This window comes from Ambystoma mexicanum, chromosome 12, assembly GCF_040938575.1.
Source record: "Ambystoma mexicanum isolate Mex_15411 chromosome 12, UKY_AmexF1_1, whole genome shotgun sequence".
In the NCBI taxonomy this organism is placed as follows: domain Eukaryota; kingdom Metazoa; phylum Chordata; class Amphibia; order Caudata; family Ambystomatidae; genus Ambystoma; species Ambystoma mexicanum.
Genome location: NC_090936.1, coordinates 89395668 through 89422865, shown reverse-complemented (window position 1 = coordinate 89422865; position 27198 = coordinate 89395668). Strand labels below are relative to the sequence as shown.

General features: G+C 48.8%; 1 protein-coding gene across 1 annotated transcript in view; it reads right to left on the bottom strand.

Moving 5' to 3' along the window:
* Positions 1 to 27198, bottom strand: part of PMPCB (peptidase, mitochondrial processing subunit beta) — a 408171-nt gene that overhangs the window by 306835 nt on the left and 74138 nt on the right. The window contains exon 5 of the mRNA XM_069628068.1: positions 8643 to 8841. Coding sequence (XP_069484169.1) covers positions 8643 to 8841 — 199 coding nt within the window. The remainder of the gene's footprint in view (positions 1 to 8642; positions 8842 to 27198) is intronic.

The window sequence follows — 27198 nt, the reverse complement described above, 5'->3', positions numbered from 1 at the left end:
AACACATATAGAAAGAGGCCTTCCCAAGGGAATGAAAATGCGTCCCCCATGATCGCCTGCTGGCAAACCTCTGGCACTTGGTGTTCGTCGCCGTCGCAAACAAGTCGATATGGGGATTGCCCCATCTGAGGAAAAGGTTCTCCACTAGGACCTGCCGAAGTTCCCACTCCTGGCAAGAGCAAAGGTTCCTGCTCAGAGCGTCAGCAACTGTGTTCTTAACTCCTGCCAGATGAGGAACATGCCCTGGGCGATGGCCCAGTGCCATAAATCCTGCACCTCTTTGGAGAACGCTGGGGATCTGGTGCCCCCCGTTTCCAGATGTAAAACATTGTGGTGCTATTGTCTGTGAAGACCCTCACCACCTTGCCCTTGAGGGACAGTAGGAACGACTTGAGGGCTCAAAAGACCGCCCATAGCCCCAGAACGATGACGTGCAACGTCTTCTCCTCCGGCAGCGACAGGCCCCTGGTGTGAAGACTTCCGGTGTGGGCTCCCCACCCCTTCAGGGAAGTGTCCGTCGTGACAATCTCCTGGTGCAGTGGGGTCTGTCCGTGCCTCCGGTCAGATGAGAGCGCACGCCCCACCACCTCATCGCTCAACGGAAACCCTCATCGAGGAACACCTGCAGCGGGAGCATCTGTAACCTGCAGAGTCGGATGAGGTAAACGCATGACATCATGCCAAGCAGAGACTTGATGGCCCTCACGTGGCAATCTTCAGTGCTAACAGCCATTGCTCCTTGCCCAAGATGGCCGCTATCCTCTCCTCAGACGACGCCAGGCATGACACCATGTCGAGCTGGGATCCCAGGAACAGAGCATCCTGGGACAGAGTCAAGCAGGACTTTGCATAATTCACTGAGAACTCCAGATCCGTCAGTAGGCGGACGGTCCTCGCCGTGGGGTCAACAGCGAGGTCACTCGATCTGGCCCAGATGAGCCAGTCAACCAAGTAAGGGTAGACGTGGATCCCTTGATGTCGTAGATGGGCCGCTACCGGCGCCAGGCACTTGGTGATGACTCTGGGCACCGACTTCGGCCCGAAAGGAAGGGCCTTGAATTGGTATTGCTTCTCCTCAACGGCAAAGTGCAGAAACTTGCGGTGTCCTTTGTGAATGGGGGTGTGGAAGTACACGGGTGGGGGCCCGACGTCCTGGCTGGTTCATTCTTGTTTGGAGGTCGACAGGCCTCCTTGTGGTCCCCGACAACAACACGTCCTCCTCCGAAGGCCTTGGAGCAGCCCCTGTTGGTTTCTTGGGCCGAAGAGGGGGAGGGTTGGCGGTAAGAGGAGGAGCCACCGCCGAAACCACTCAAAGATCGCCTAGACTTGCCTCCTGAGGACCGAAAGGATGGCCGTCGCTGTTGTAGCGTGCCAAGGGGGTGTGCCGTCTCTGAGTCAGCTTTGATGGCCTATAGGGACTCATCCACAGCTTTACCGAAAAGATTGTCCCTGTAAAAAGGGTATGTGAAAAAAAATTGTTTGGACCTCCTGTCGAAAGTTGGTGGCCTTGAACTAGACACGACGGCGAAGGCAAACGCCATTGCCCATCTGGCGGAAACCCATGTCTGCGATGTCCATGGCCACCGTGATGGCGTGGTCCAACGCCACTTTGCCCTCCTGTAGAATCTCCAAAGCCTCTACCCTCGTATCGTCGGGGAGGAAGTCCCGTAGAGGGGTGGGCTTGAACCACAGCTCCCGATCGTGAGGGCGTTGGCGGCACTTACGGTAGTCTCTACAGAGTAGATAACCTTCCTACCCATCGCATCCAACTTCTTCCCCTCGTTGTCAGGGGGGGTGGACGCTTCAGAAGATGTCGAGCCCAAGGTTTTCTTCTTGGCCGCTGCAGAAACCACCCAGTCCAGAGATGGTTGGGCCCGCAAGCACTGGGGTGCAGAATCCAGCACTCTGTACTTCTTTTCCAGCTAGTCTTTCTTTGCTGGGGCTGTAGAAGGGTTCTTCATGAGAGTCAGACCTTCATCGCAAATGTAATCCAGGAGCGGGACTGAAAGGATGGGTCTTCCTCTTCGCTTTGCAGCACTGGTATAAGAAGCCCTCCTCCTCCGGTGTGAGCTGGAAAAGCTCTGAAGCTCTGGAGATCATCGCATGGAACGATCCTATTTCATCTGGAGGGGCGGAACAGGGTGGAGGAGACGGGAGGTCCCCCATCCCGACATCATCATCATACGTGCCCGTCGTCGCCATGTCTGACTCGGTCTCCCCTGAGCGGGGTGGCTGGGACAGAGGTGAAGTGTGGCAAGGAGGCATTGGGTGCCTTTTCCTCTTGGCAGAAGGCTCCTCTGCTGTCCGCGGGGTGGCCGGCTCCAGCGCAGTGGGAGGCGCGGGTGGCGGGGTCGCCGGCATCCTCCTAAGTATCTTGGATACCAGAGTATGAAGGGTCAAGAGTATGTCCATATAAAGGTCTCTAGGTGGCAGCTGAGGCGTAGGAGTAGGCAGCTGGGGCGTAGGAGTAGGGCCAGGGCCCTCGTCGTCCTGAGACTATCCATCGCATTCCTCGACGGTATCCTCGTCGTCGCCCTTGTCGTAGGGCGGGACTCCAACATCTCCCTCTTCGCCATCGCCCTCCTGGTAAACTAGTTCATCCTCCTCAGCAGAGGAGATATCCATTCGCTGGAGGCCCTCAATACCTCCCCCCCTTTCTATGCATACAGAGGGCACGGTCTCGTGGAGATGCTCAGCATCCTCTTCTCTGGGGTCTTCTCAATAGGTTGGAACAAAGCCTCCCTCCTGGGAGGAAGGGACACCCCCTTGTCAGAGGGGCGCCCTGCGGGCCCATCCCTGCAGCCTTCGAAAGTGACGCTACCACCCCCTCGATGGAAGGCACCGACTTAGTTTGGTGCACTGGGCCTTCACGAAAGGCTGGGCTCCTTGTCCTGCTTGGCCTTCATGGTCGCCTCAGACACCTTGTCCTGCTTGGCCTTCTCCTTAGGGACGGATCGGACCTTCAATCCCCCTTGGCCTTCTCCGCCGAGGGTAGGCCGGACGCCTTACCCTGTTTGGCCTTCTCCTTGGTTGTCTCTGGGGTCACCTTTAGCTTAACCAAGGAAGATCCTTAGCGTTGACTAGAGACCAATGCAACTGGGGATGTCGAACACGCCCGGTCGGTCGCAGAGCCCGCCGTAGTGGTGCCCCCGATTGTAGCGGACCCGCAGTGCTTAGCCTTTTGTTGGATTCCCACGGGAGGGGTGCCCTCAAAGGACTTAGAAACCTACTCAGCTTTCCCGGCTGCGGGAGACGCATGCCCCTGGGAACCACCGGACGCAAAGGCCTTGCCCTGCAGCCTCTCTTCGAGCCGCTTACGGCGATCCTTCAACGTGCATTTCAAGAGATCATGGCAACACGCACAATCCTCCTCCTTATGCGTTGGGTACAGGCAGTACAGACACTGGGAATGTTTGTCGTCCATGTACACATTCCGCAAACTGCAGTCGGAGCAAAGCTTCAAAAGGGAAGGGGAATCCTTCTCGTCCGACATGATCCACACGGTGTAGACCTGAAGAATCTTCTGGAAGCTTCCACAAGGAAACTCGGCAAAATCCACCCTTGTGGGGTGCTGAAGAATCCGAAAACGGGTCCCCGTTAATCAGAAGGATGATCGATGGAGCACACAGGCTCCATTGACCGAAAAATAGAGTAAAACTCTTCCATAAAGAGAAAATTGCAGTAAAAGCTCAGGAGCTAAGCACGAGGACTCCCCCAACACTTCAACGTGCGGTAAAAATCTGAAGATGTCTGCCAGAGTAGGGGCTTAAGTAGAGGGCATTCATTGGCTGGGGGCAGTATGACCCAGAACTCAGTGATTGGTTGTTAGGAGAAAGACAGTTCAGAAATGAAACAAACTGATTTTTCTTTTACCGAGGATTCCCAGCCTGACTACGGGGAATATTCATGAGCATGTGAATCCATGCCAGACCCCCATGCTGGAAAATGGGGTTTTGATGCCATTTTATTTTTGGACTATCAGCCAACATACTCTTACAACTCATACAGCCTGGTTATATACAAAATAGACAATAGAGGACCAAGGACAAATCCCAGACGGGCCCCTTGAGTGACAGGAAAATAAACAGCTTGCATTACTGCCAGGAGAAACCTGCCATTAGCTGTGTTATTTTGGTACAATGCAATTAAACAAACTAGCAGGGACATCAATGTTGAAGAGCACTACTCAAGAGTGTACTTCTGTGAACCAGATCTAATGCAAATTGTGCCAAATCTGAAGAAAGCTGCCACTGACTTCCTGGGAAAAGTCTTCCCCCATGTGGCCAGGGGAGAGCAGACACCACATGACTCCAACCCTGGGGGTGGCTTTCTGTGGGAAAACCATATGGGGGGTGAAGGGTTGGGGGGACCAATCTCAGGAGATTAAAGACGGTTTGCCTTGAAAAAAACAATAACCCCCCTTTGGAAGGACTAAGAATAATGTATATTAATCTGAAACCTACATGGCAATACGGGCTATAAAATATACAGTGATTCCTTTGAATCCACTGGGACGAAGAAGAGAGCAAGAGTAATGCAGATTAACAGCAGCAGGAAGCACACAATGCAGTCTAGTCGTTTGATCATATAACCTGTGCCGGGAACTTTAAAACTCAGGTGAAACAAGGAAAATGGAGAAACTCCTTTCCCGATGCGATTCGGGAAACAGAAGGGATGTGCTGTGCAGTCGAACAGGAGAGGGGTCGAAAGGATGGCTGGGAGGACCATGTTTGCAAGATAAGGAGCAGAGGAGGCTCTGCCGTGTAGACCAGAGCAGTGAGAGAACAGGAGAGCACAGGAGATGCAGAGTCAAAGAGAATGAAAACAGCTGCACTGGACTCCACCGCCCGCAACACCAAAGAAGCCAGAAACTACTGGTGAGCCTAAGCAAGCGACAGGGGACACTGGGGCGCTTCACTGTGTGCACCGGAGGAGAAATGAAACAAGAGAACTTTGTGTGGAGATGGGGGCAAGGGAGCTGGAGGGTTTAAGCCAGGAGTTGGAGTATTTAAGTCAGCATTAAGAATATTGAAAGTGAGAGACTGGGGAAAGCAGGAAACCCCAAACAGTGAAAACAGTGAACCCAAACAAGCACTGGCCACAGCTAACAGCGAGAGGGCAAGAACCTAATGTTGGCAGAAAGGAAATGTGTGAAGTTTGGCAAAGTTCTGGCAGGAAAGTATAACAGGCACAGTGAAGGCTTGGGAGAATAGCTCAGCGGCAACATGATCGCCCTGGAAGTAAGACAACACGGAGCAACACAGGTTCAATTCCCGAGTCCATGCTTAGAATCCTCTGGGTATTAAGCGCGTTATAAATAACCTATCATATCAAGGCGAGACAGGGATTTGCACCTTAAAGCAGAAAGCTACGAATGTGGGAAGTCCTGGCAAAAGAGTATACAAGACACTTGAAGAATATAAATGTATAAAATATAAACCAAGTGAATGTGAATATAAACTGGCAGGAGAGTATACCAGTGTATTGTTTTCAAGACTTATGAACTGAGTTATTAGAATATAACCTGGCAGGTTAGTACACCAAGTAGACTGTTTTGAAAAACATTAAAACTGTACAGATTTAAGTTGTCCGTCAAAAGAGCAGAAGCAATCTCTTGACCCTGTGAAATCTGCAAACAAGTGAGAGGAAGTTTTGGTCTTCGAGAGAGAAGGCAAAATCTCTTGGTGTTATGATATGATAGCTTATTTATAACGCGCTTAATACATGCACGGACCCGGGGTATCGAACCTGTGTTGCTCCAATGTCGTCTTGCTTCCAAGGCGAGTACGTTGCCCCTGAGCTATCCTCCCAGGATATGTTGTAAGGCATATAAGAGAGGAGACACCATTTTGACACTGTAAGCCTTGTAAACAATAGAAAAATATATTTTTAAATTTTGTGGCAACATTGGAAAACCAGAAGAAGGAATTGAATATCTGTTGATACTGTGAGACTGTGTGTTATAAAGGAAATGTGGAATTCTAGGGCAAAGGAAACCCTTTCATATCCTTGTGGAACATTGTTTCCTTTTTGCACAATTTTGGAACTTGAACTTATAGCCAAAATAACATTTACCCTTTCACTTTACGATTAGTTTAGAATGCAAGGGTCAGCTTAGGTTTTGGACACAGGACAGAGGACTTTTACTTTTGGATTTCTGACTTGGACACTAGTTATTTTGGTTGAGGCAGGGAAAACCCTCGTAGTTATAGGGAAAAGTAGGTTTTCCTCCATCACATCCTGTCATGCCTGCCGGACATACCTCTGGTCCAGGAACAACTTCTCCATACAAGATGAGTTACGCCCATAGAACCAGTAGACCTTTTTACTCAAAATGGAGGTTGTTCGATACATTGCCCGGAAAACGACGTCTGCATTTTTCACGTTGTTAATTTTCACGTGACTTAGGTCCGTCACGTGTATCACGGCAGTGCGTACATAAGCAGCGTGGAAACTCCATTCGCTGCTTCTGATTAAAGCAATTTTGGCGTTTGTAGCTGAACTCCGGACCTGCGTTCTCGAATTCTTTTCAGCAAACTTCTTTGGCCTATTTTGAGCCTGCTTCCTCCACATGCTAATTCCTGGGTTGCGTGTATCCAGTTCGCGTGCCAAAATTCCACACGGACGCTGTCTACAAGCGCGGCTGTCCTGAGCCGCGTGAATCCTGTTCGCGTGCCAAATCTCCACGCAGACGCTGTCTGCAAGCACGGCTGTCCTGTGCTGCGTGAATCCAGGTCGCGTGCCAAATCCCCACGCGGATGCTGTCTGCAAGCGCGGCTGTCCTGAGCTGCGTGAATCCTGTTCGCTGCCATATCTCCACGCGGATGCTGTCTGCAAGCACGGCTGTCCTGAACTGCGTGAATCCTGTTCGCGTGTTTAAATCTCCACGCAGAAACGCTGTCTACAAGCGCGGCTGGCTTGGCTGCGTGTATGCTGTCGCGTGCAATCCTGCACATGTTTTTCTGAACTACTTCGAACTTTTGGTACCTGTGACAGTCAACAGGTGAGATTCTTATTTTGTTCTTCGTGGGAAAGGAAGTAATTCATTAACTATTGGAAGGTGATTGTGCACAGTACATTGGACGCTATCCTGTGGTGCACCAACCCGGTATCTAGCGAGAGCCTTGTGCCGTTCGGGATAAGTCTCCCTTACTAATCTTCCCTTCCTTTGTCGTTTGTTCAACTCTTGGGACTCTTCAAGAAATAGTCCTGGAATTCTTCAGTTTAGTCTTAAGGTCAGTGTCTGAATTAATTCCAATTCTGTGTTTCTTAGTATTTGACTTGGGACAGTGTCTTATGATACTTATCTATTCTAGGCATACTTCCTATACAATTCCCATGTCCTTTCCAGTGATCCATCTCTCTGCCTGTTTTATTCAGTCAGAGAGTTGTATTATTTGGAAGGTCTAATTTGACCTGCCTACAATCAAGTCGTGTGAAGATAGGATCCGGAAAAGCCCTACCAAATTGTATCCTTTTTTGGTTACTGTATCGTTTTCAGTTGATACTTTGGTGATCTATGACACATCCCCCTTTTCTTGAATAAAAGTTTATAACAATCAAAGTATGCCTCTGTGTCCGACTCTTGCTCATGATCTATCACAAAACATAATAACATGCAGCTTGCCTTTATCAAACAGACTATACGCAGGTGACCTTCTAACACAGTATATTTTCTTGCATGTCTAAGTCTTGGAATATATTTGCAAAAGCCAGTGGGTGTCTTTTCAACCTCATGTCACCTTGCATTTTGGTACTTTTAGTGGTCCATTCCAGATGGGGAAAATAAAGACACAATAATGTGCTTTACTGGTCATATTCCTATTGTGGACAGTGCTCGCCATCATATATGACCATTTCCTATCCTTTGACAGGAGGAACTTGGCCAATAAAAGCAATGGTTGCAGAGGCTGGGTTTGAAAAACAAGGTAGCCATTTCAGCCATTTAACTGGGCAATATTCTTCTGATCATGAACAAAACAAAGTTTCTGTTCAGATATATTTTCAGAGCCAGCCACGAGGGAGGGTTCTGAGAGGCCACCATATTTTGGGGAAGAGGAAAAATACACGTCAGTCTAGATTAACTCAACCAAAGTATATGAAAAAGCAGTAAGGCTTAGACTTCAGTAGATATGGGGTGGTATTATAGTATAAGTGTCCTGCAGCATTGGTCTCCAAAAGGGAGGTACTAGATTTACACAAAAAGGTAAAATGAAGGATAGTTAGTAGACTTAAGGACTGACTGGCACTTATACAAGAAGTGTCCTGCAGTGGCGAGTGGGGTGGGAAAAGCACCTCATTTTCCAAAAAGGTTATGGACAAAACAAAGCACAGATATGATTGGAGTCTCAAAGGAACGAGGCTGAAAAAGCACCAAAAATGACAATCTTTTTTGCACCAGTCTAGGGTAGTGATTCAATGTGGCCCAGTGTTTACATTCAGAAAGGAAGTGCCCTAAGCTTAGCAACATCTGGCTTAAAATCATCAATCTATTTTCGTTACGTTTTAACACTGCCCGGAGGAATCAATTTGAGGGCTATAGTCTATTGCTTTCTCCAAAATGACACCATTCATTACTAAAATGTTTTCCAAGGAAAATAAAAAATGGATGTATGATTTTACTCCATTAAAAGCAAACCTACTTGATGTTTTCCGTAGGTCCAAGAATGGTCCGTCCCAGTGCTGTGCTGTGATAGGCTGTTGCATGAAGATAATCAAAAACCACTTCCTGGAGGTTGGTTTCGACTTCCTGCATTTCTCTGAGAATAACACCTCGCTCACGCTCTATCTCAGCTTCTCCCAACGTACTGTTCTGAGTGATATCAGCAAGGATTTCCACAGCTACGAGAGAAATACCCAGAAGAATTAGGGGAAAAATGTTTTAAGCACAGGTCACTGAAAGTATTCTTCTGATCATGAACAAAATAATGTTATTGTTCAGATGGATTTTGAGAGCCAGCCCTGAGGTAGTGTAAGAGGCCAATATATTTTGGTGAAAAAAACATTTATCATTTTTATTATGTGTTTTTATTTCCAACTACAAAAGAAAAAAATCTTTCACAATTACATAGAAAATTCATACAAAATTCATAAAATAATACAATTTTATCAGGCTACAAAACACAAGTAGTCTTTACAAGGGGAAAAGAAGTGGATTAAGTAAGTGTTGCACACCTTTTCCTGACACTTATCTTCTACATTATACATAGGTCAACAAACCTACCAACCAGAATGGAAAGAGAAGGAAGAAAAGAGGAAAGAACCTGTTATCCAACTGACTAAGTCGCTGTCATTTTGTTTCCTTTTTTCATCCCCCCATTCCACCTAGTTTCTCCAAAATGTTACAGAGCAGGTCACTTAAGGCTAGAATAAGGCTCTGCGCTTGTCCCCCCATGAAGATGACCCAACAGGCTTCAGTGCCATGTACCATGTCTAATAATCTCTTCCGGTCATCCTCAAACGCTGTACAGTCTAAAACAAGATGCTTAAAAGTTTCTTTTACTGCAGCCATACCACATAACCTACAGCTTAAATCTGTTGGATCATACCAACTTCCCACCCTCTCGAGTGTTGGGAATTGATTCATTCGAAACCAGAGGTATAGAGATCTTCTTTTGGAGCATGTAAAGATAAGTATGTACCTCAGAATTTGATCCCTCCTATATACAAGTCTTGCATATTCCTTATAAAGACTTGATTTGGTCATATCTTCTGAAGTTTTACCCCAATCGTAGTCAAACAACATTCGTTTAAGGAAAAATACACTGCAGTCTAGGTAATCTCAACCAAGGTACATGGAAAAGCAGTAAGGCTTAAACTTCAGGAGATGTGGGGTGGTGTATTAGTACAACGAGACACACAGAGCTGAAATTAATCAAATTAGGCTTGAAGTACAACAATACACCATTAGGCCTGAACAAACTATGCAATGTAAAAAAAAGAGATTAGTACTACTAAATCAATACTATAAAAATATATACATTCATAGAAACACTGCTAACTGTTTTAAAAGTAATGAAACCTGGAAAACTGTGTGTAGAAATCAAGTGAAACGTGTTCAGATGGATTTCTAAAATGAACCCTGGGGGTAGGCTTTGGGAGGGAAACTTATTGTGGTGAACAGGGAAGACGCTGAAGTCTAGCAAATACCAACCAAGATAGGTAGCAGAGTGGCAAGGTTTAGACACAGGAGGGCTGTGAGGGGGAGTTCACACAGAACACCACCAATAATTCCAGTAAGACGGCTAAGTACAAAAATGTAAAATTATGCATTAGGCTATAAAATACACACTAAGCAATAAGACCTCTGGCAAATATTGCTATACACTTACTATAAAACATAATACATTCACGATTTGGAGTAGATGCAAGATGCAAAGCATATAATTTATAAACCAGTGCAACAAAGGTAGTCAGATGAATATAAGACAGTAGAAACAAAGCAATATTAAAAAGTTCCCTAGCACTTATTAAGTCCAGCCCTAAGATGGCTTGGGGCTTTAAGCCCCAAGTCATCAGTTCCAACATTCTACTTTTCATGAAGGTTTACTATGTGATTGGGCTATGCCAGAGATTGCGACTCAAATGTTAAAAAGTTAAGAAAAGGTCAGGTAAGTAGGTCACTCGATCCCACCACACTCCTGAGACAACTGATTAGGTTCTAGATTCCATTTGGGACATTTTCTTCTGTGCTTGGTCCAGTCAAGGGACTGCCAGGGATCACGGGTGCAGGGGTCACTCTGCATTGGGATTTAGTTTGTCTGTTGCAGAGCTTGAATCTCAGTTCCAGGCATGTTCCAGCTGAGCCCCCTTGTGAAGAAACGACGAAGATATCTGCAGAGCAGGTGACCTCAGCACAGATCCAGAGAGCAAGGAAGATGGATTGCAACAGGAGTCACCACAGTCAGATGGCGACAGGCGATCTTCAATGGATGAACAGAGGAGCAGGCCCTGCACATCTTCTGTTGATGCAAAAAGGCTGAAAATGCAGGAGAAGACATTTTGAAGTAAAGGATTTGCGATCCTCCATGTACCCAGAAGAGAGAGAGGGTCAGTCCACTGATTAGTCCAGGGACACCTCAGAAGGCTCAGAAAGTACAAATCCCCGAGAAGGGGTGGAGACTGGTTGTTCCCACTGGTCCAGGGGGAACCGGGGGGGGGGGGGGTTCAAAGAACAGACCAGGGCCTTCTTGAGTTCAAGGTTGAGCGTTAGGTAAGAATTGGTGCAGTCACACTGTGTGAGACTACACAACACTTATCTGCTTGGCATTTAGTAAACCACCTTTTGGTATAGGTCTGTACTACACAAGTTAGTAGTGTGAGCAGCCAGGCCTATCTCAATAGGGGTAAATGTGAGCAGTAGAGCTGTACAAATGAAATCCGTAAATACAAGTAGCCAAGTAACACTTACACTCAAGGTTTCAGTTATAAATAGTTATTTATGTAATATACATTTTTAAATAAGCATTCTTTAAAAAGGCAATTGGTTGCAACAATGTAAATATACTTTAAAACTACTTCCCAGAATCAAAACAAGTTATTGGATAATCATTGCATATGCTTCTTACACAATTCCTACATCCTGAGGTGACATCAATCACAAGGACAGTAATGGCATTTATATATCACACCAGTAAACTTTGCCGATTCTGAGGTTTGTAGAAAGGAAAGGTTAGGGAAGGAAAAAGGTTAGTTTCTCAGTACATGTGAGGAAAACTAAATCTTCCAATGAAATCTATATAAGTCTTTCACAGCAGTAACAGTATACAACAAGTTACCACCTATGAGGGACAAACAGCATCAAAGTCAATGGACTAGAAGAGTCTTCAGGGATTTAGGACAGTAGAAGTCATTTGGGAGACAGTTTATGGATCTGATGCACTTCTTAGATCAAAGTCTTGCAAAGTTTGAGAGGCTTTAGAAAAATCACTTGTAGGGTGACAAGCTGTAAAGCCTGTGAGAAGAGTTCAAATCAACTCTAAAAAGTTAAGCCAATGCAATTCTCAACTGAGAAGAGCGTGGCTAAAAGCCAATAAGCCAAGTAACACAAGCCTAAACATAACCTCAGGTTTGAAGAAGAGTGGTCTAGCTGGATCCTGTCTTGCTACAGTGGTGCAGACCCTTGTTCCTGAGCTTCACTCGTGGGGACAAGAGGGAGGACGTCTGGAGGGCTCCTGCAGCAGTACTTGGGAGGTCCTCGGCAGCTACGGGCTCTTTTCAGTTCAGTGGCACTTTGCGGTTTCAGCGCTTAGCAAGCAGCACTGTTGTGGATCTTGGACACCAGTAGGACTCTCTTTGCTCCCACGGTCCTACACTCTGGCGAGGGCACTATGGATCTGGAGGTGCTGCTTCTGGAGGGCCCCTAGGAGTCTCCTGGAGCTTTTAGCCGGATTCGATCTGCGGCAGACGTTGCACTCGACTACCGACACTGAACCCCTGGCATTGGGCTTCTAAAGCAACAGAGACACAGCAAGTCTGGGATGGTGATCCAGTGGAGTTCGTCTCAGGGTTAACTGGTCCCACTAACCCAGGGGGAGAAGTCGTTCTGTACGGAGCTTCTCTGTCAAGGTGAAAAAGGAGTTCAGCACAGCAGCAGGGCTTCACTGGCCAATTCAAAGGTCCAGGAGGTTGCATTAAGCTTCGTTCATGGTTTCTTTGTTGGGTGTTTCTCCCAGTGGTCGACTGTGCCTTAGTCCCAAAACCCTCGCCTTTTAAGTAGGTTTATTCCATTCATGCACAGCCTAGGCTGTCAATCACACAGCAGGTTCGCTGTCCTAAAAGGACAGCCAATCAGCACTAGTTGCATTCAGGCATTCCTAGAGACAAAGGACAGGGGAATTTCTGGACGCTCCCTCACATCCTGTCCTTCCAGACACACTGGAGCCATGAGCGGGATTCAGGGCTAAAGACCGCCAAAGGCAAGACAAAGGGCTCAAATCTGTCTCAACGCACAGAGTAAAACCCAAGAAAGACTTCACAAACAGAAAATGGCAAAAAAAGAAGACAGGGGCAATTTTGATAAAATGGTCACGCATGGGTACTGCAGCTGAGGGTTCAGCCTACGGTCAAAAAGCTCAATGGTAGGAAAAGGTTAACCACTGCCACCAGCCATTTAAAGCAGTGAGGGTAACATAAATGTTACATGAGAGAGTAGTATAAGGGGCTACTAGGTAACTCCCCCCAACACTCCACATAAAATGGTGTGTACTGGACCTACAAAGAGAAAAGGTAAGTTAAAGTCTATTTCACTTAACTATTCTTGGGAACTGTAGTTCACACAAGACAAGGTATTTAAACCTTGTGAGAAATCTAAAGGATGTCTCAGTGACACTGCACTGAAGGTGCTATGCGTCACCATACAAAAAGCAGATGCCTATGGAGTTTTTCAAACTTCAAAAACAGTGAAAACACAAAATCCAAATCAGGTAAAAAACACATGAGAGTGAGAAAGGTCTCACTCACTCCAGGGTTAAAATTAAAAAGCCCTACAGTCCAGCAACAGAGCTGGGGGTCTCTACGGTTGAAGGTAATTAGCACAGAAGAACACGTTACTTACCAACTGGTAACATTTTTTTGATTGGATGTTCGTCCAACGTATTCCACATCTTTGACATGTAAAGTCCACAGCTGTGTAGTTCGGTAACTTTTTCGGCAGAGGGCGTCCTGCCTCAATGGCGTTGGTTCGATGTCCCTCGAAGGCCTACGTCTAGGGCGACGTCACCGGATGTTATAAATAGGACGCACGGCACCCGTAGCCTCAGTTTATGTTTTTTCCCCATAATGTGTGGCACCAATCCAATGCCTGCTGGACTGCACATAGCATTGCGTTAACGTAAGCTGCAATCGCATAGGAAATTCTCCAGAGGGGCAGGCTGGGAGGGCGATGTGGTATACGTTGGGGGAACATCCAATCGAAAGAACGTTACCAGTTGGTAAGTAACTTGTTCTTCGAATGGATTGTGTCCTCCAACGTATTCCACATCTTTGACAGACTCCCAAAGCAGTACCAGACCATGGCTCGTATCCAGGGAATAATGTTTAACAAAGGTGTGGACAGAAGCCCATGTGGCTGCATCAAAAATATTTCAAATAGGAACTCCTCATTGTAGGACTGTGGAAGTAGCCACGCCCCTAGTGGAATGAGCTTGCAGTCCTTCAGGAGGGTCCCTAGCTGCCAATCAGTAACATTCAGTAATAGTGAGGATAATCCACCTGGACAAGGTCTGTTTGGTAACAGCCTGGCCCAATCAGTGTCTCAGTGTCCAGCATATCCCACAAAGAGTCGATTGTCCACTCTGACACTGGACATCCTCGAAATATAAAAGCTCAGAGCTCTCCTAGGATCCAACCCATGGAGTTGCTCCTCTTCCATACCAGGATGAGGAGGAGGATGGAATGAAAGAAGAACCACCTTCTGGCTCAAATGAAATTCAGATACTACCTTAGGTAGAAAGGAAGGATGTACCCTTAGTACAACCCTGTCCTTGTGGAACACAGTAAAGGGTGGCTTAGAGGAAAGTGCATGCAAGTAACCGCAACCAAGAACACGGTCTTGAAGGACAACAATCTCAAAGGACAAGAGTGCAAAGGTTCAAACGGAGCACCCATTAGTAATTTCAAAACCAAATTCAAATCCCAAACCGGCACCTGAAAGGGGACAGCGGGAACACATGAGTCAGTCCTTTAAGAAATTGAGAAATCAAAGTAACCTTAAAGTAAGAGTATTCTTCAGACGAGCGCTTAAATCTAGACCGCACCAGGTAACCTTTAATGGTACCTACTTGAAGGCCCCTGTGGGCCAAAGAAAGTAAGAAAGACAAAACCATAGGAATGGAACACTGAAAATGATCAACATTTTGTCCTCTGCACCAGTCGCAAAACTTAAGGCAGCGGTACAGTGATTTTGTTGCTGGCCTCCTGGCCGAAAGCAGCACCTCCATCACATCATCCGGGAGGTCCCAATCCTTATATCTCAACCTTTCAGATACCAAGCGTGAAGGTTGAGAGTTCTGACTTCTAGATGGAGAACCTGACCCCCTCTCGTGAGAGCAGTTCCTTACGGTAGGGAAGCCGGCGTGGAGGGCAGATGGACATTTCTAGAAGGTCCAGGTACCACGCTCTCCTGGCTCAATTCGGAGCAGTGAGGATCATGTGGGAACCAAACCTCCGTAACACTTGAGGAACGACGGGGACCTGAGGAAATACGTACAGCAGTGCGAATGACCAATCCACTACGAATGAGGCTCCTAAGGCTCCTCTCGGAGGAAATTCCCTTGAGCACAATCTTTAGTAGCACTTCCGGTTGGCACTGGTGGTGAAGAGATCCACTTGTGGGGTTCCCCAAAGGGCAAAGATCTCCAGAAGTACTTCCTGAGCCAACTCCCACTCGTGAGAGATCATGCTCTGCCTGCTCAGACAGTCCACCGCCGCTTTTTCGTCTCCGGCCAGATGAACTGCTGAGATCGAAATTTCCTGCTGGATGACCCCGAACCAGAGCTGCATTGTCTCTCTGCACAATGGGAGTGACCCTACCCCCCTTTTTTGTTGAGGTAATGCATGGTCACTGTGTTGTCCGTCATGATCAGGACACTCTTCCCCTGCACAGACGGCAGAAAAGCCTTCAGGGCTAGCCTGATGACCCTCGGCTCTAACAGATTGATGTGGAGTTTCGACTCCTACAGAGACCAACGACTGCTGGCGGTCAAGTCGTTGGCATGAGCGCCCCATCCTGTGAGGGAAGCATCCGTCACTACAGTCACCTCCGGCCACAGTTGCCAAAATGGCTCCCCCTTCATCAGGTTCCCTTTGTTGGCCCACCACAGAAGATCCTCAGAGATCGAGATTGGAATCCGAATGGGATCCGACATCTTGCCCGAGAACTGCGACCACTCCATCTTGAAGACCCATTGCAGGGATCTCATCCTCAGCCTAGCCTCTGGCACCAGAAAAATGCAGGATGCCATGAGACCGAGCAACATTAAGAATTCAAAAGCCGGGAGACTCTGGGCATGTTGAAACTTGTCCACCATCTGCCCAATGTGATGAGCCCTCACCTTGGGAGGCAAGCACTTCCCCAAGGATGTGTCCAACACAGCCCTGATGTACTGGAGCTGTTCAGAAGGTGTCAGATGCGACTTCTTGAAATTGAGGGAGAAGCCCAGCTTGTGGAGGGAGCGGCAGGCGAGACCGAGGTGATCCAATGCTTGCTCGGATGAACGCGCATGGATCAGCCAGTGGTCCAGATAGGGGTAGACATGAATCCCCCCCCCTCGCCTGAGATACGCTGCCAGCAACACCATTAGCTTGGTGAAGACCCTCGGGCTGAGGTCAATCCGAAGGACAGGTCCCAAAACTGAAAGTGCAAGTTGCCAGCCACAAACTTCAGGTACTTTCTATGCTTGGGATGAATCGGCACATGAAAGTAAGCATCCTGTAGGTCCAGAGACACCAACCAATCCTGAAGTTGAAGGGCCTGGAGGACTTGAGAAAGAGTGACCATCTTGAAGATGTCCTTCCTGAGAGGTTTGTTCAACCAACGCAAGTCCAGGATGGGTCTTTCTTTGGAATCAAAAAATAAGGGGAATACCATCCCTTGTTACTCTCCACTATAGGCACCAGTTCTATAGCGCCTTTCTCTGGCAGGGTCAAGATTTCCAGCACAAGGAGCGTATCCGGAAGCTTCAAAGAGAGATTCCCCGGTGGATTGTCGCAAGACCGATTTAGGAATGGAAGACAGTAGCTGTGGGTGATAGTATCCAGAACCCATGCATCCGAAGTAATGGCTCGCCACTCTTCGAGATGCTGAAACAGTCTGCCCCCAACCGGCGAAACATGGGACATGGCCTCATGACTGTTTTGGAGTGGCTGCGGCAGCACCTGAAGGCAATGAGGCAACTGCCTGAGCAGCTTTGGCACCTCTATTTCTCCAACCACCACGAGTACTTTTCCACGGACCCCTTTGACTGGCAGGTCCTCTCTTTCTACCAAAGGAGGAGTAGTAACAAAAAGAACCTCCCCTCCACTGCTGTCCCCTAGGATGAAAAGGCAGAGGTTGACGCACAGCTACGCTTAAAGATCTTGCCGCAGCTTTTGAGGTCTGCAACCTCTCAAGGCTCTCGTCAGCCTTGCTGCCAAACAAATATGCGCCATCAAAGGGCATGTTCAAAAGACGGGCTTGCACATCCGGGGGAAAACCCGACTTCCGTTATACGCAGGTTTGCGTAGTTGCGGGGCTCGCAGCCATGGACCGGCTCACAATGTCGGCCATGTCCAAACCCGACTGAAGGGATTCGCGCATGGCATCCTTGCCCTCTGGCATGAGAGCAAGGAACCCATCCCTTTCCTCCCCTTTGGAAATATGCTCAGCCGCAAGAGAAACCCAATTCCACAGAATGTGTGAAAATCTTGCCAAGGCACAAGTGGAGTTGGCCGATTTCAATGCCATACTCTCTGCAGAAAACACCTTGCGTGCCCAACCGTTGAAGCGTTTGTCGTCCCTATCCGGAGGGATGGTAGGGTACGCCGCCTGCCTCAAGGTGGCCGTAGCTGCCTGAACCACCAAACTCTCGGGAGTGGGGTGAGAAGGTAAGTAGCTGGGGTCGCTACCGGAAAGGCAGTATTTTCTTTGGTCGACGATTTGTTAACGCCGGAAGAGATTCCAGTGACTGCCAAGCAACCGCCACCCTTTTCTGTAAAATTAGATGAAAAGGTAACACCGGGTCAGAGGAAAGACCTGGATCTAAAATGTCCGTTAGATTATCTTGCACAAAAGCTTCCGGAGTACTGGACCAGCCCAGATACTCTGTGACCCTAGCCATGAGTCTCCTGTAGGATGACTCCGCATGAGCCACAGGGTCAGGCCTGCCAAATTCCACTTCCGGAGAAGTGTCCAAACCACTGGCATCATGAAGAGTTTGCCTCAACTCTTCCAAAAGACTGTCTCCAGAAAAAATAGGAGCCTCATCAGGCTCAATAGGGTCCACATCAAAGTCTGACCTTTCCTCCTCCTCATAAATGTCATCCAGAGGGAGGTATTAACACTGCCTTCGGACAGAAGAGGGTCTATAGTCCACCACCGGCCTCACAGACTTGGAAGTAGCCTTCCTTGGAGAATCCACAACATCAGGGATCTCCGACACAACATTTTGGCCAAAAAGCCCAGAAGTCGTCGAGAGCGCCAATGGTGTCGACATCAACAAGGGCGCCGGGGGCTGATACGAAGGCAATGCTCAGACGTCCGTATCCGACGGACACAGCGCTGCCGGAGGCGACACCGGATTCTGCGGTCTCGCTGGGGATGAGGATCGAGACCTGGAAGCACGTCTCTTGCGATCATCCTGAGCCTTGTCCGAACAGGACCTAGAAGGTTCCCGAGGAGGATCGCGCTGAGGACCCGAGCCCGAAGGCGTATGAGCCACGGTACAAAACCGTTCCTTTGCGGCTTCGTGAGAAGGCGCGGACGGAACTATGCTCTGCGATTGAAAAATCAACAACATCTGCTCCATAAAGGCAGCCCATTCCTCCGGAGTCTAGGACTTCGTTGGACAAGCCACTTTCCTCGAGGCACCATCCTCCCAGGAGGACGGGGAAGGCGACAGGTGACGGTGCTTCCTTGAATGCCGAAACGAGGACGAATGGCGGGACCCACTCCGGGACCGAGACCCCCGAGAATCCTGACGCGGAGAGTCGCCCCTCGAATCATCAGTGGACATACCCTTGGACTTGGAAGTACGTTTGAACTTACTGGGTTTAGCACCCCTACCTACCTGAAGCTTTGCCTTACACTCCCACAAGGCCTTAGCAGTCAGCAACTGGCATTTAGAACAGTCGTTGGCAAACACACGCCCGCAGTTTCGGCTGAGTCCAAGGTGTTTTTGAGGATAATCTGGGTGACTTGTCTGCCCTCTGCAACCACAGCCAAAAGGCGGGTGCAAATAGGTTCTGGGACATCCTGAAGGCTGCCCTTGTCAATGCCCCATTGAACGTCACTATAGCTTGCAAGGAGCGTGGTTTTGTTGGCAATCCTGGTGGAAAACGCTGCAGAGGTGGTAACACGCTTGCCAAAGCCGTACAATATTTCCAACCTTAATCAGGAGGGGATTCCGAAGAGGACATTGGTACCCCCACCCTCTTATGTGTAGTAGTGACTACCAGGGTGTCCGGGATGGCGTGGCCCCTGATATAGAATGGGTCTGAAGGAGCCGGGCGAAACATTTTCTCCACACAGGGGTTCAGTGCACGTGTGAGTGATGGTGTGAGCAATGAGGGGGCCAGGCATTTCTTGATTGAGTTCAAAGAAGGAAAGGATTGGCTGACCCGGGTCTTTTCCTTAAGGATATTTTCTACAAAGTCCAAATTAAGGGATGGCTTGTGTGTGGTAATCTGAAAGTGGTCAGCGGCTTTCTTCAGAAGGTTGTTGATCATCATCTGGATGTCTATAGGCGACAAGTCTCTAGATTGGGAGACGGGAGGCGCATCCAGAAAAATTTTGTAAGGGGGTCAGTGTCATGGGCCGCGGTGTGACACATGCCCTGGTCATCTGCAGGGTTCCAGTCTGGGTCCTGGCAGGTGGGAGGATCATGGCCGCCCTTGCCATGGTCTTGGGTATATGAAACATCCTGGCTAGGATCATCTGGATCATCCACAAAGACATCCATTGGGGGGTCCTGATGGGATTCCTCCAAGGAGGAGAATTGGTCACAGGGAGAGTGGAGCCTCTGGGATTTAGGAGGGATGGGGCAGAGGCCCACATGCCTATGGCACCTCAAAATGTCCTCAAATGGACTTGTGAACTTGGCCATCCTGTTCATACATGCCTCAAACTTGTCCCTGGTCCATTCAGAGGAGTCTGAAGGATCTGGAGGGGAAAAGGGCTGTGCAGGAGGAACTGGGTCATGATGTATGGCACTAGAAGGAGGAGGGAACACTGGAGAATAGCCCTCAGTTGAACATGGGACCTTCCTGGCATCCAAATGGGTGAATTAGCCTTAGAAAGCTTCTCCCAAAGCTTCTGGAGTTTTTTCACAGAGTGGACTCTTTTCGGCGTGTCTTTTGTCGCTACCGCGTCGTTCGGCATACTGCGTCGGAAGTTGAAGGTTTAGAGGGAGCAAACGCTACAGAAGGAGATTTAGCACCATGTGTAGGCTGCGAGTTTCAAAAGACCCAGTCGAAGATTTCAATGGGCCTGCGGGCGAGTAAACTTTTCTCGATGGGTCCACCAGGGACAGTTTGGGGGTTGTGTGCTTAAAAGCATGTGGTGCATGAATATCCCAGTCACTGGGATGGGAGTTCCCCATAGCACTGCTGGCGGCATGCCTGTCGGGCCGGGTCGGACACGTGGGAGGGCGAGGTTTCGACAGTAAGGTCAACTGCCTCCGACTGCTGAGACATTCCTCGTCTAAGGTGACGGCACTGGTCAGGGAAGGACTATCAGACTGGATGGCGTAGGCCGCCCACCGTTGCGTACGCCTGTCTTTCAGGGTATTGGGCCGAAAGAGCTTACAGACTTTATACAAGCTCTCATCATGGTCACAAGGGAGACACCGATTGCATCAGCGATGGGTGTCCTTCCAGGGGAATTTGGAGTTGCAGGACAGGCAAAATTTAAAAGGAGTTTTCTCCACGGCAGAGGGAAGCAGCAGCCAGACCAAGAGAAGGGGCAGAAAAGGGGTAAAGGACAGGAATTCTCCAGAATAGACTATGAAACAGGGCCCCACTCTCCCTACTGTAAAAGCTGGGCCGGAGAGCCAATGCCACATGGAAAACAGTTGCTGATCAGCCCAGGATGGAAAGTCGGCAGACAGGACCAGTCGTCAAAGAGCCATTGAGTAGTCGTCTAAAGCAAGCGAAAACCGTCAAAGACCAGTGAAGTTGCAATGTAAACTCTTACAAGCTCCAAATTATGTTCGACCAACTAGGTAGGTAGAAAAAAATAATCTGTTGGGAACTCGACACCTGAGGGATTTTGGGTATACTACACGTCACGAAAAGAATAGTGTTACAGTCACACCCATTTTTTTCCTTCCTCTCCTCTCCCTCATTGTTCCTTGCACTTGTACTATCTGTTATGATATGATTGTTTTTTCACATTCTCATTTGTTTCAAGGACTTGTAAGAATGAACTGTATTCTCCCATGTTTCCTACCTCATTGAAGCGCTTTGAAACACATTAGGCGCTATACAAATAAACAATCATGTTGACGTCCCTTTTCGATCTTTGAAAAAAAAGATGCAATACTCTGCGATTACCACTAGATGTCGGACTACATGCACAGCATGTGATTCTAAGCAGATGCACAAGTATCACAAATTAGGTTATTTTACCCACCTGTGAATTGGGTCCCCATTGTTAGGAAAGATTTCATGATTGTATGTAATTTTCCCTCCATGTGGCAACCCCTAAACTTTTGGCTGCTGTTTTACACCCTGATCTAGACTTTGCCAGAGAAGCGCAGCCTTCCGCCGCACTCCTCTGGGCTTTCGCTCAATTCTTATGGAGAAACGGACATGCCCTTAAGACAGTCAGTACTGGGAGACTTCGTTTCCCTTAGTCCTTTCCTCATGTTGCAGCTTTTGTGCAACATGAAACAAAAGTGCACTATAACTTACTTTACCGCGCTCTTGGGTCTCTAGTCATTCCAAAAGGCCCTAGAAACTCTCGCTGGACTTATGAACTGTGCAAGTGTGACACAGACAGGACTGGTGGCAGCTATCGTTTCTCTTGTGGTTTTTTTTTTCCAATACATTTTATTAAGAGTTTCAAATGTTACAAACACAAAAAGAAATGCAAAACCCCACTTTCCCCCAACCTTTACCCCCCCCTCCTCCTTACCCCCTCTCACCTCCCCCGGACCCTAGAGTACGAGTGGAAGCCCTTCTTCAACAATGAAATGAAACGAAAATGAATACTTGTTCGCCTCGGTTGCACAGGCAAGACAGCAAAGCTTTATGACAGGTGGTTTTCCAATAAGTTACTACGCTGGCCCTCTCAAGGCATTACAGGTCCGATTCATCCTGAGGGCGAATTATTCCCAATAGTTCCATAGCCTTGGGACACCAGGCCCGGTGGGCTCCTGCCTTTAGATATGTCAGCAAGTTGGACCAGTCTGACAAAAACTTCATGTGGAGCCCTTGAATCGTATAAGTGAACCATTCCAAAGCCAGCAACGACCACAGCTTCGCCACCCATTCGTATTCCTGTGGTGGATCTTTCTATTTCCACTTCCGGGCAAGAACCAGAGCTGCCGCCAACATCATTAACACAAAGTTTGCGGTCCGCCCTCGTAGATAGAGAAGAGAGCATGCCATTAAGTCCCAATAAGTCCCTCCCTCTATTAGCCCCGAGTTCTAAATCCAGCACCTGGGTAACAGCCTGCTGAACTAGTGACCAAAAGGGATCAATTTTTAGGCACTCCCACCAAATTTGAGCCCAGGAGCCCATTGCCCCGCATTCCCTCCAGCAGAGCTCAGACACCTCAAGGGACATTTTATTTAGTCTGAGTGGGGTCAGGTGCCACCTCAACATCAGTTTCAGCCAGATCTCCCGAGGCTGAAGAGACCTTGTAAGCTTTGGAATCTGCGACCACAACTGAACCCACTCCTGCTCCTCTAGGTCCCCCCCTACATCTCGCCCCCATTTGAGTATGTATGTCCTGGACTTCAGGGGTTCATCTCGCTTTATGAGTTTGTCTTCGGACGACACCACCCCTTTATCACCCGTGTCAGTGTCAAGATACTTTTCAAACTGAGTGAGGGGTCTTGTGCCCGCTTGAATGATCGATGGATGAGAGACCCAGTGCCTAAACTGGAGATACGAGAACCTCTGCTACTCCCCCAAACCAAAGTCTTTCTTGCACTGCTCAAATTGTTTCACCTCCCCATCCGCCAACATATCCCGGATCATGCGGCAACCCCCCTGGAACCAGGTGTCAAATGAAGGGTCTCCTGCGACCGCTGGGGTAAATTGCAGATTGCCATGTATGGGCGTATACTGGGAGGGGAATGTAGTGATATGTGCCCTTTTAATAGCTTTGTCCCAGGCGTCCCCTATAGTGGATGTGATATTGCGGCAGTACATTCTGATCAGTCTGTCTTGCCTTGGCATCCACAGAACCCCTTCCAGGTCCCCTTCCACCACCGCCCTATCCATGGACCTCCACACCTTCCCTCTATCATCCTTCTGCCAGTCTCTTATGAGAGCCTTCATAAGGGACTCCGCCACCCTCGGCCGCCCTCGCTTCCAAATGAAGCGGCTTGTTCTCATTTGTAGGGCTCTAAAAAAGGACAGCGGGATGCGCACTGGGGGTGTCGAGAAATGATACAACAAGAGAGGGAGGATCGCCATCTTCAGGGCGTCGATTCTGCCCAACCACGAGATCTCTAAGGGGCCCCAATCCACCAGTTTCGATTTCACCTTCTGAAGGAGCGGGGGATAATTTGCGGTGTATAAGTCGCCGAGGGTCCTGGTCAGATGAATGCCAAGGTACTTTAGAAAGTTCTCTACCCATCTAAAGCTATACGCTTTCTTAAGGTCTTGGACCGCACTGGGCGACAAAGTGAGAGGGAGAGCTGCCGATTTGTGGGTATTGATTTTTAACCCTGCTACCAGGCCGAACCTATCTAGTTCTCTCATCACTGCTAACAAGGAGGTGATCGAGTGGGTCAGTGTGAAAATCATGTCATCAGCAAAGGCTGCGATCTTATGGCTCTGTCCTCCAACGGGACTCCCTCTATGTCTGCAGTTGATCTCACCGTTTGCAGAAACGGTTCCAGGTGGAGAGCGTATAGGAGCGGGGACAAAGGGCATCCCTGCTTAGTCCCCCTTTCTATACGTACCGGCGGTGAGATTTGGCCATTTATTGCTAAGCGTATCACAGGGTCAAATCCCATTTTACACATAGCCTCAAACAAGAACCCCCACTCCACGCGATCAAAAGCCTTCTCGGCATCAATCGCCAAGAGAAGGGCCGATAGATTCTTTTTCTGAGCCTTTTCCACTAAATGAGCCAATCGCCTGACATTATCTGAGGTTTGCCTGCCCTTTATAAAAACCCGCCTGGTCCCAGTGAATTAGTTTGGGGAGGATCGCTTTGAAACGATTTGCCAGAATCTTGGTGTGGATTTTAGCGTCAACGTTAATCAGCGCGATGGGGCGGTAGGATGTGCAATCAGTCGGATCTTTGCCCTTTTTGTGGATAATTATGACTTTAGCTTCATTCATAGAATCAGGGAGATGCCCTGTGGAGCCAATAGAATTGAACAATTTAGGGGATCAGGACCTCTTTATGTGTTTTGTAGAATTCAGACATAAACCCATCAGGTCCGGGTGCTTTATTGGAGGGCATGATCACACTGCGAACTTCATCCATGGTGATCTCAACCTCCAGTGCATCCCTATCCTCCCTCGAGATCTGACGACACCCCGCCAAGCGGAGGTATGTCTCCTTTCCGCGCAAGATGGATCATCCGACCTGTAGAGGGCCGTGTAGAATTTACAGAATTCCCCCTCAATATCTGAATTCCAAGTAAGAAGGTTTCCTCCCTCCCCTTTTATTTTTAGGATTGTTTTATCTCCCGATTCCTTCCGTAGCTTTCTAGCTAGTAGACGATCGGCCTTGTTGCCCTTAATATAAACCTTTTGACGCAGCTTGAGGAGTGTGCGTTCGGCAGCCCTGGTCTGTAGTAAGTTTAGCTGACCGCTCACTGCTCTAAATTCCCTTCTAACTACTGCCGATGGCTTATTCCCCATACGAGACATCACTTCTTTAAGTCTGAGTTCAAGTTGTTGCTCCTCTATTCTCAGCTCCCGTTCTCTTCTGGCTTTTATGGCTATAATCCTATCCCTTATCGTAGCTTTAAGGGCATCCCACCAAATTTGGGGGGTTGTGTCCTCCCATTTATTATGACTGGTATACTCTGCTACCTGCTCCTCCACCTCCTTAACCAGGATGGGATCCCTGAACAAAGAGACTGGATACCTCCATTTCCAAATACCTGCAGGGCCTTTCGGAGTAGAGAGCGTAAAGGTGAGTGGGGCATGGTCTCTGAGTGCTATCGCCCCTAACTCGAGCGCCAGAGCTCTTCCCATCAATGGTTCGATATCCAGACATAATCTATCCTCGAATGCAATCCGTGCGCATGCGAGTAGAAGGTGAAACCCACCGCATCCCCATAGAGTTCCCGCCAGACATCGACCAGGGCCAAATCACGCATTTTCCGTACCAAGTCTGCCGATCGTCCCTCCTGCGCTTCCCAGGAGATGGAGCTCCTATCTTTAGAAGGGTCCCATGCTAAATTAAAGTCTCCCAGCAGGAGAATATTAGCCCTGGCAAATTTCCCAAGGCGGACGAGAATATTTTGTATGAAGGCATCCTGGGCATGGTTGCGAGCATATAGGGTCGCTATCGTGAAAGTGTCCCCCTTTCCCTCGAGAATCAGAGCTAAATATCTTCCGTGGTTGTCCTTTTGCATGGTGCTGATGGTGAGGTCAAGCCCATCCCTCAGGGCAATTAATACACCCCCCTTCTTGTGTGGCCTGGAATAATCGAGAATAGCCCCGAAATGTAATCCTATGGGTGTCCCTAGTGTGCATATGGGTCTCCTGAAGGGCCAGTACGTGGGGCTGTTCGCGTCTAAGAAACCTCTCCACCTTCATCCTCTTAACCTGGGAATTGAGGCAATTCACATTTAGTGAAAGGCACTTCAAAGTCGGCGCTAGCCATATCACAAGTTTGGCAAAGTCTTGCTGCCCCGCTCGGGGCCCCGAAGCACAGCACCGTTTACCACACGAAAGAGCTCTTCCACCATAGGGCGCAAGACGGGCTCCCAATTCCCGATCCCTGGCTCCACCCTCTTCCCCCCCTAGCCCCCAAACCAGGCGAGTCCGGCTGGCACCAAGCCCTCCTCGTGACCATTCCCCAAGAACCAGACTTGATAACACCCGGAAACTTCCCACGCAGGATATCCCAATTCCATTCCAAGTACCCGCCCCTCTTCCCTCCCTGATGCTCAAACACCTCAATTATGCTGCCCGCCAACTGTAACAGAAAAGCTTAAACTGATGCCCTCCCCGGACTCAACCTTTGGTAGCCGCATAGCTTTCCAGTGGCCTATGTGCCCGTGGGGGGACTCGCCTCACCCGACGGACCCTTCGCTGTACCAATGCTAGTTTCTCTCCTGGGGTCCAGGCCCATGTTTATTTTTCTTTCCTCTCTTGGGTTTAGTGGTGGACCATTCCCAAGGTCTGCGCCCGGTAGGCTGTGTCTCCGGCGGCGCCCAGGGGGACAGCGACCGCTCCTCCAGACCCAGCAAGGCCAGACTCTGGTCACAGGTCGTAATTGTATGGAGGTATCCTTGCCAGGTGAAGGACAGACCAAACGGGTGGGCCCACCTGTACCGAATATGCTGTGATCGTACAAAGGACAGGACCGGGCCCATTCGTCTCCTTTTAACTAACGTAATCCGCGCCAGGTCTTGGTACAGAGCAATTTCATGACCATTGTGGATGATGCGCGTGGCCCTTCTCGCCTTTTCTAAAATCTTCTTCTTTAGCGCATAGTTGTGGAACGCCACTAGCACATCCCGTGGACGAGAACCTGGCTCCGGATTGCGTGGACCCACCCGGTGGACTCTGTCGAATTGCATGTCCATGTCTGAACCAGAGTCTAGCAGATCGCCAAAAATCTCCTTCAAAGTTGGGGACAACTCCTGGTCCGTGATGTTCTCTGGGAGGGATTTGACCCTAATATTCGCTCTCCTAGACCTGTTCTCCAGATTCTCAGCTTGTAACTCCAGGTTCTGAGTGGCTGTCGCCAGAGTTTCTAGGAGATTGTCCACTTTCCTTGCATCCTCGGTCAGTTCTTGGATGGCGCGCTCATTAATGTCCACCCTCTCTTCGACTTTATTAAGGTCTCTTTTTATTTCCCTAAGGCCTTCCGCCAGGTCTTCTCGGAGCTTGTCCATCTGTAGCTGGCCCGCCGCTGTGATCTTCTCCACCAACTCTCCCATGAATTGCGATAGCATAGCCTGAGAGACCGGTCTGTCTCAGTCCTCTTGGGAGACCAGAGATCCATTATCCTCTGTGGTTTTGGCTGTTTCCTAGGCAGATGACATCTCCGGGTCTTTTAGCCAGAATTTTGTGAGGGGGCCCTCCGTTGGTTTCCTGGGGCCTTTTCTCTGGGGTGGGTTCTCTTTCCCCTTGTT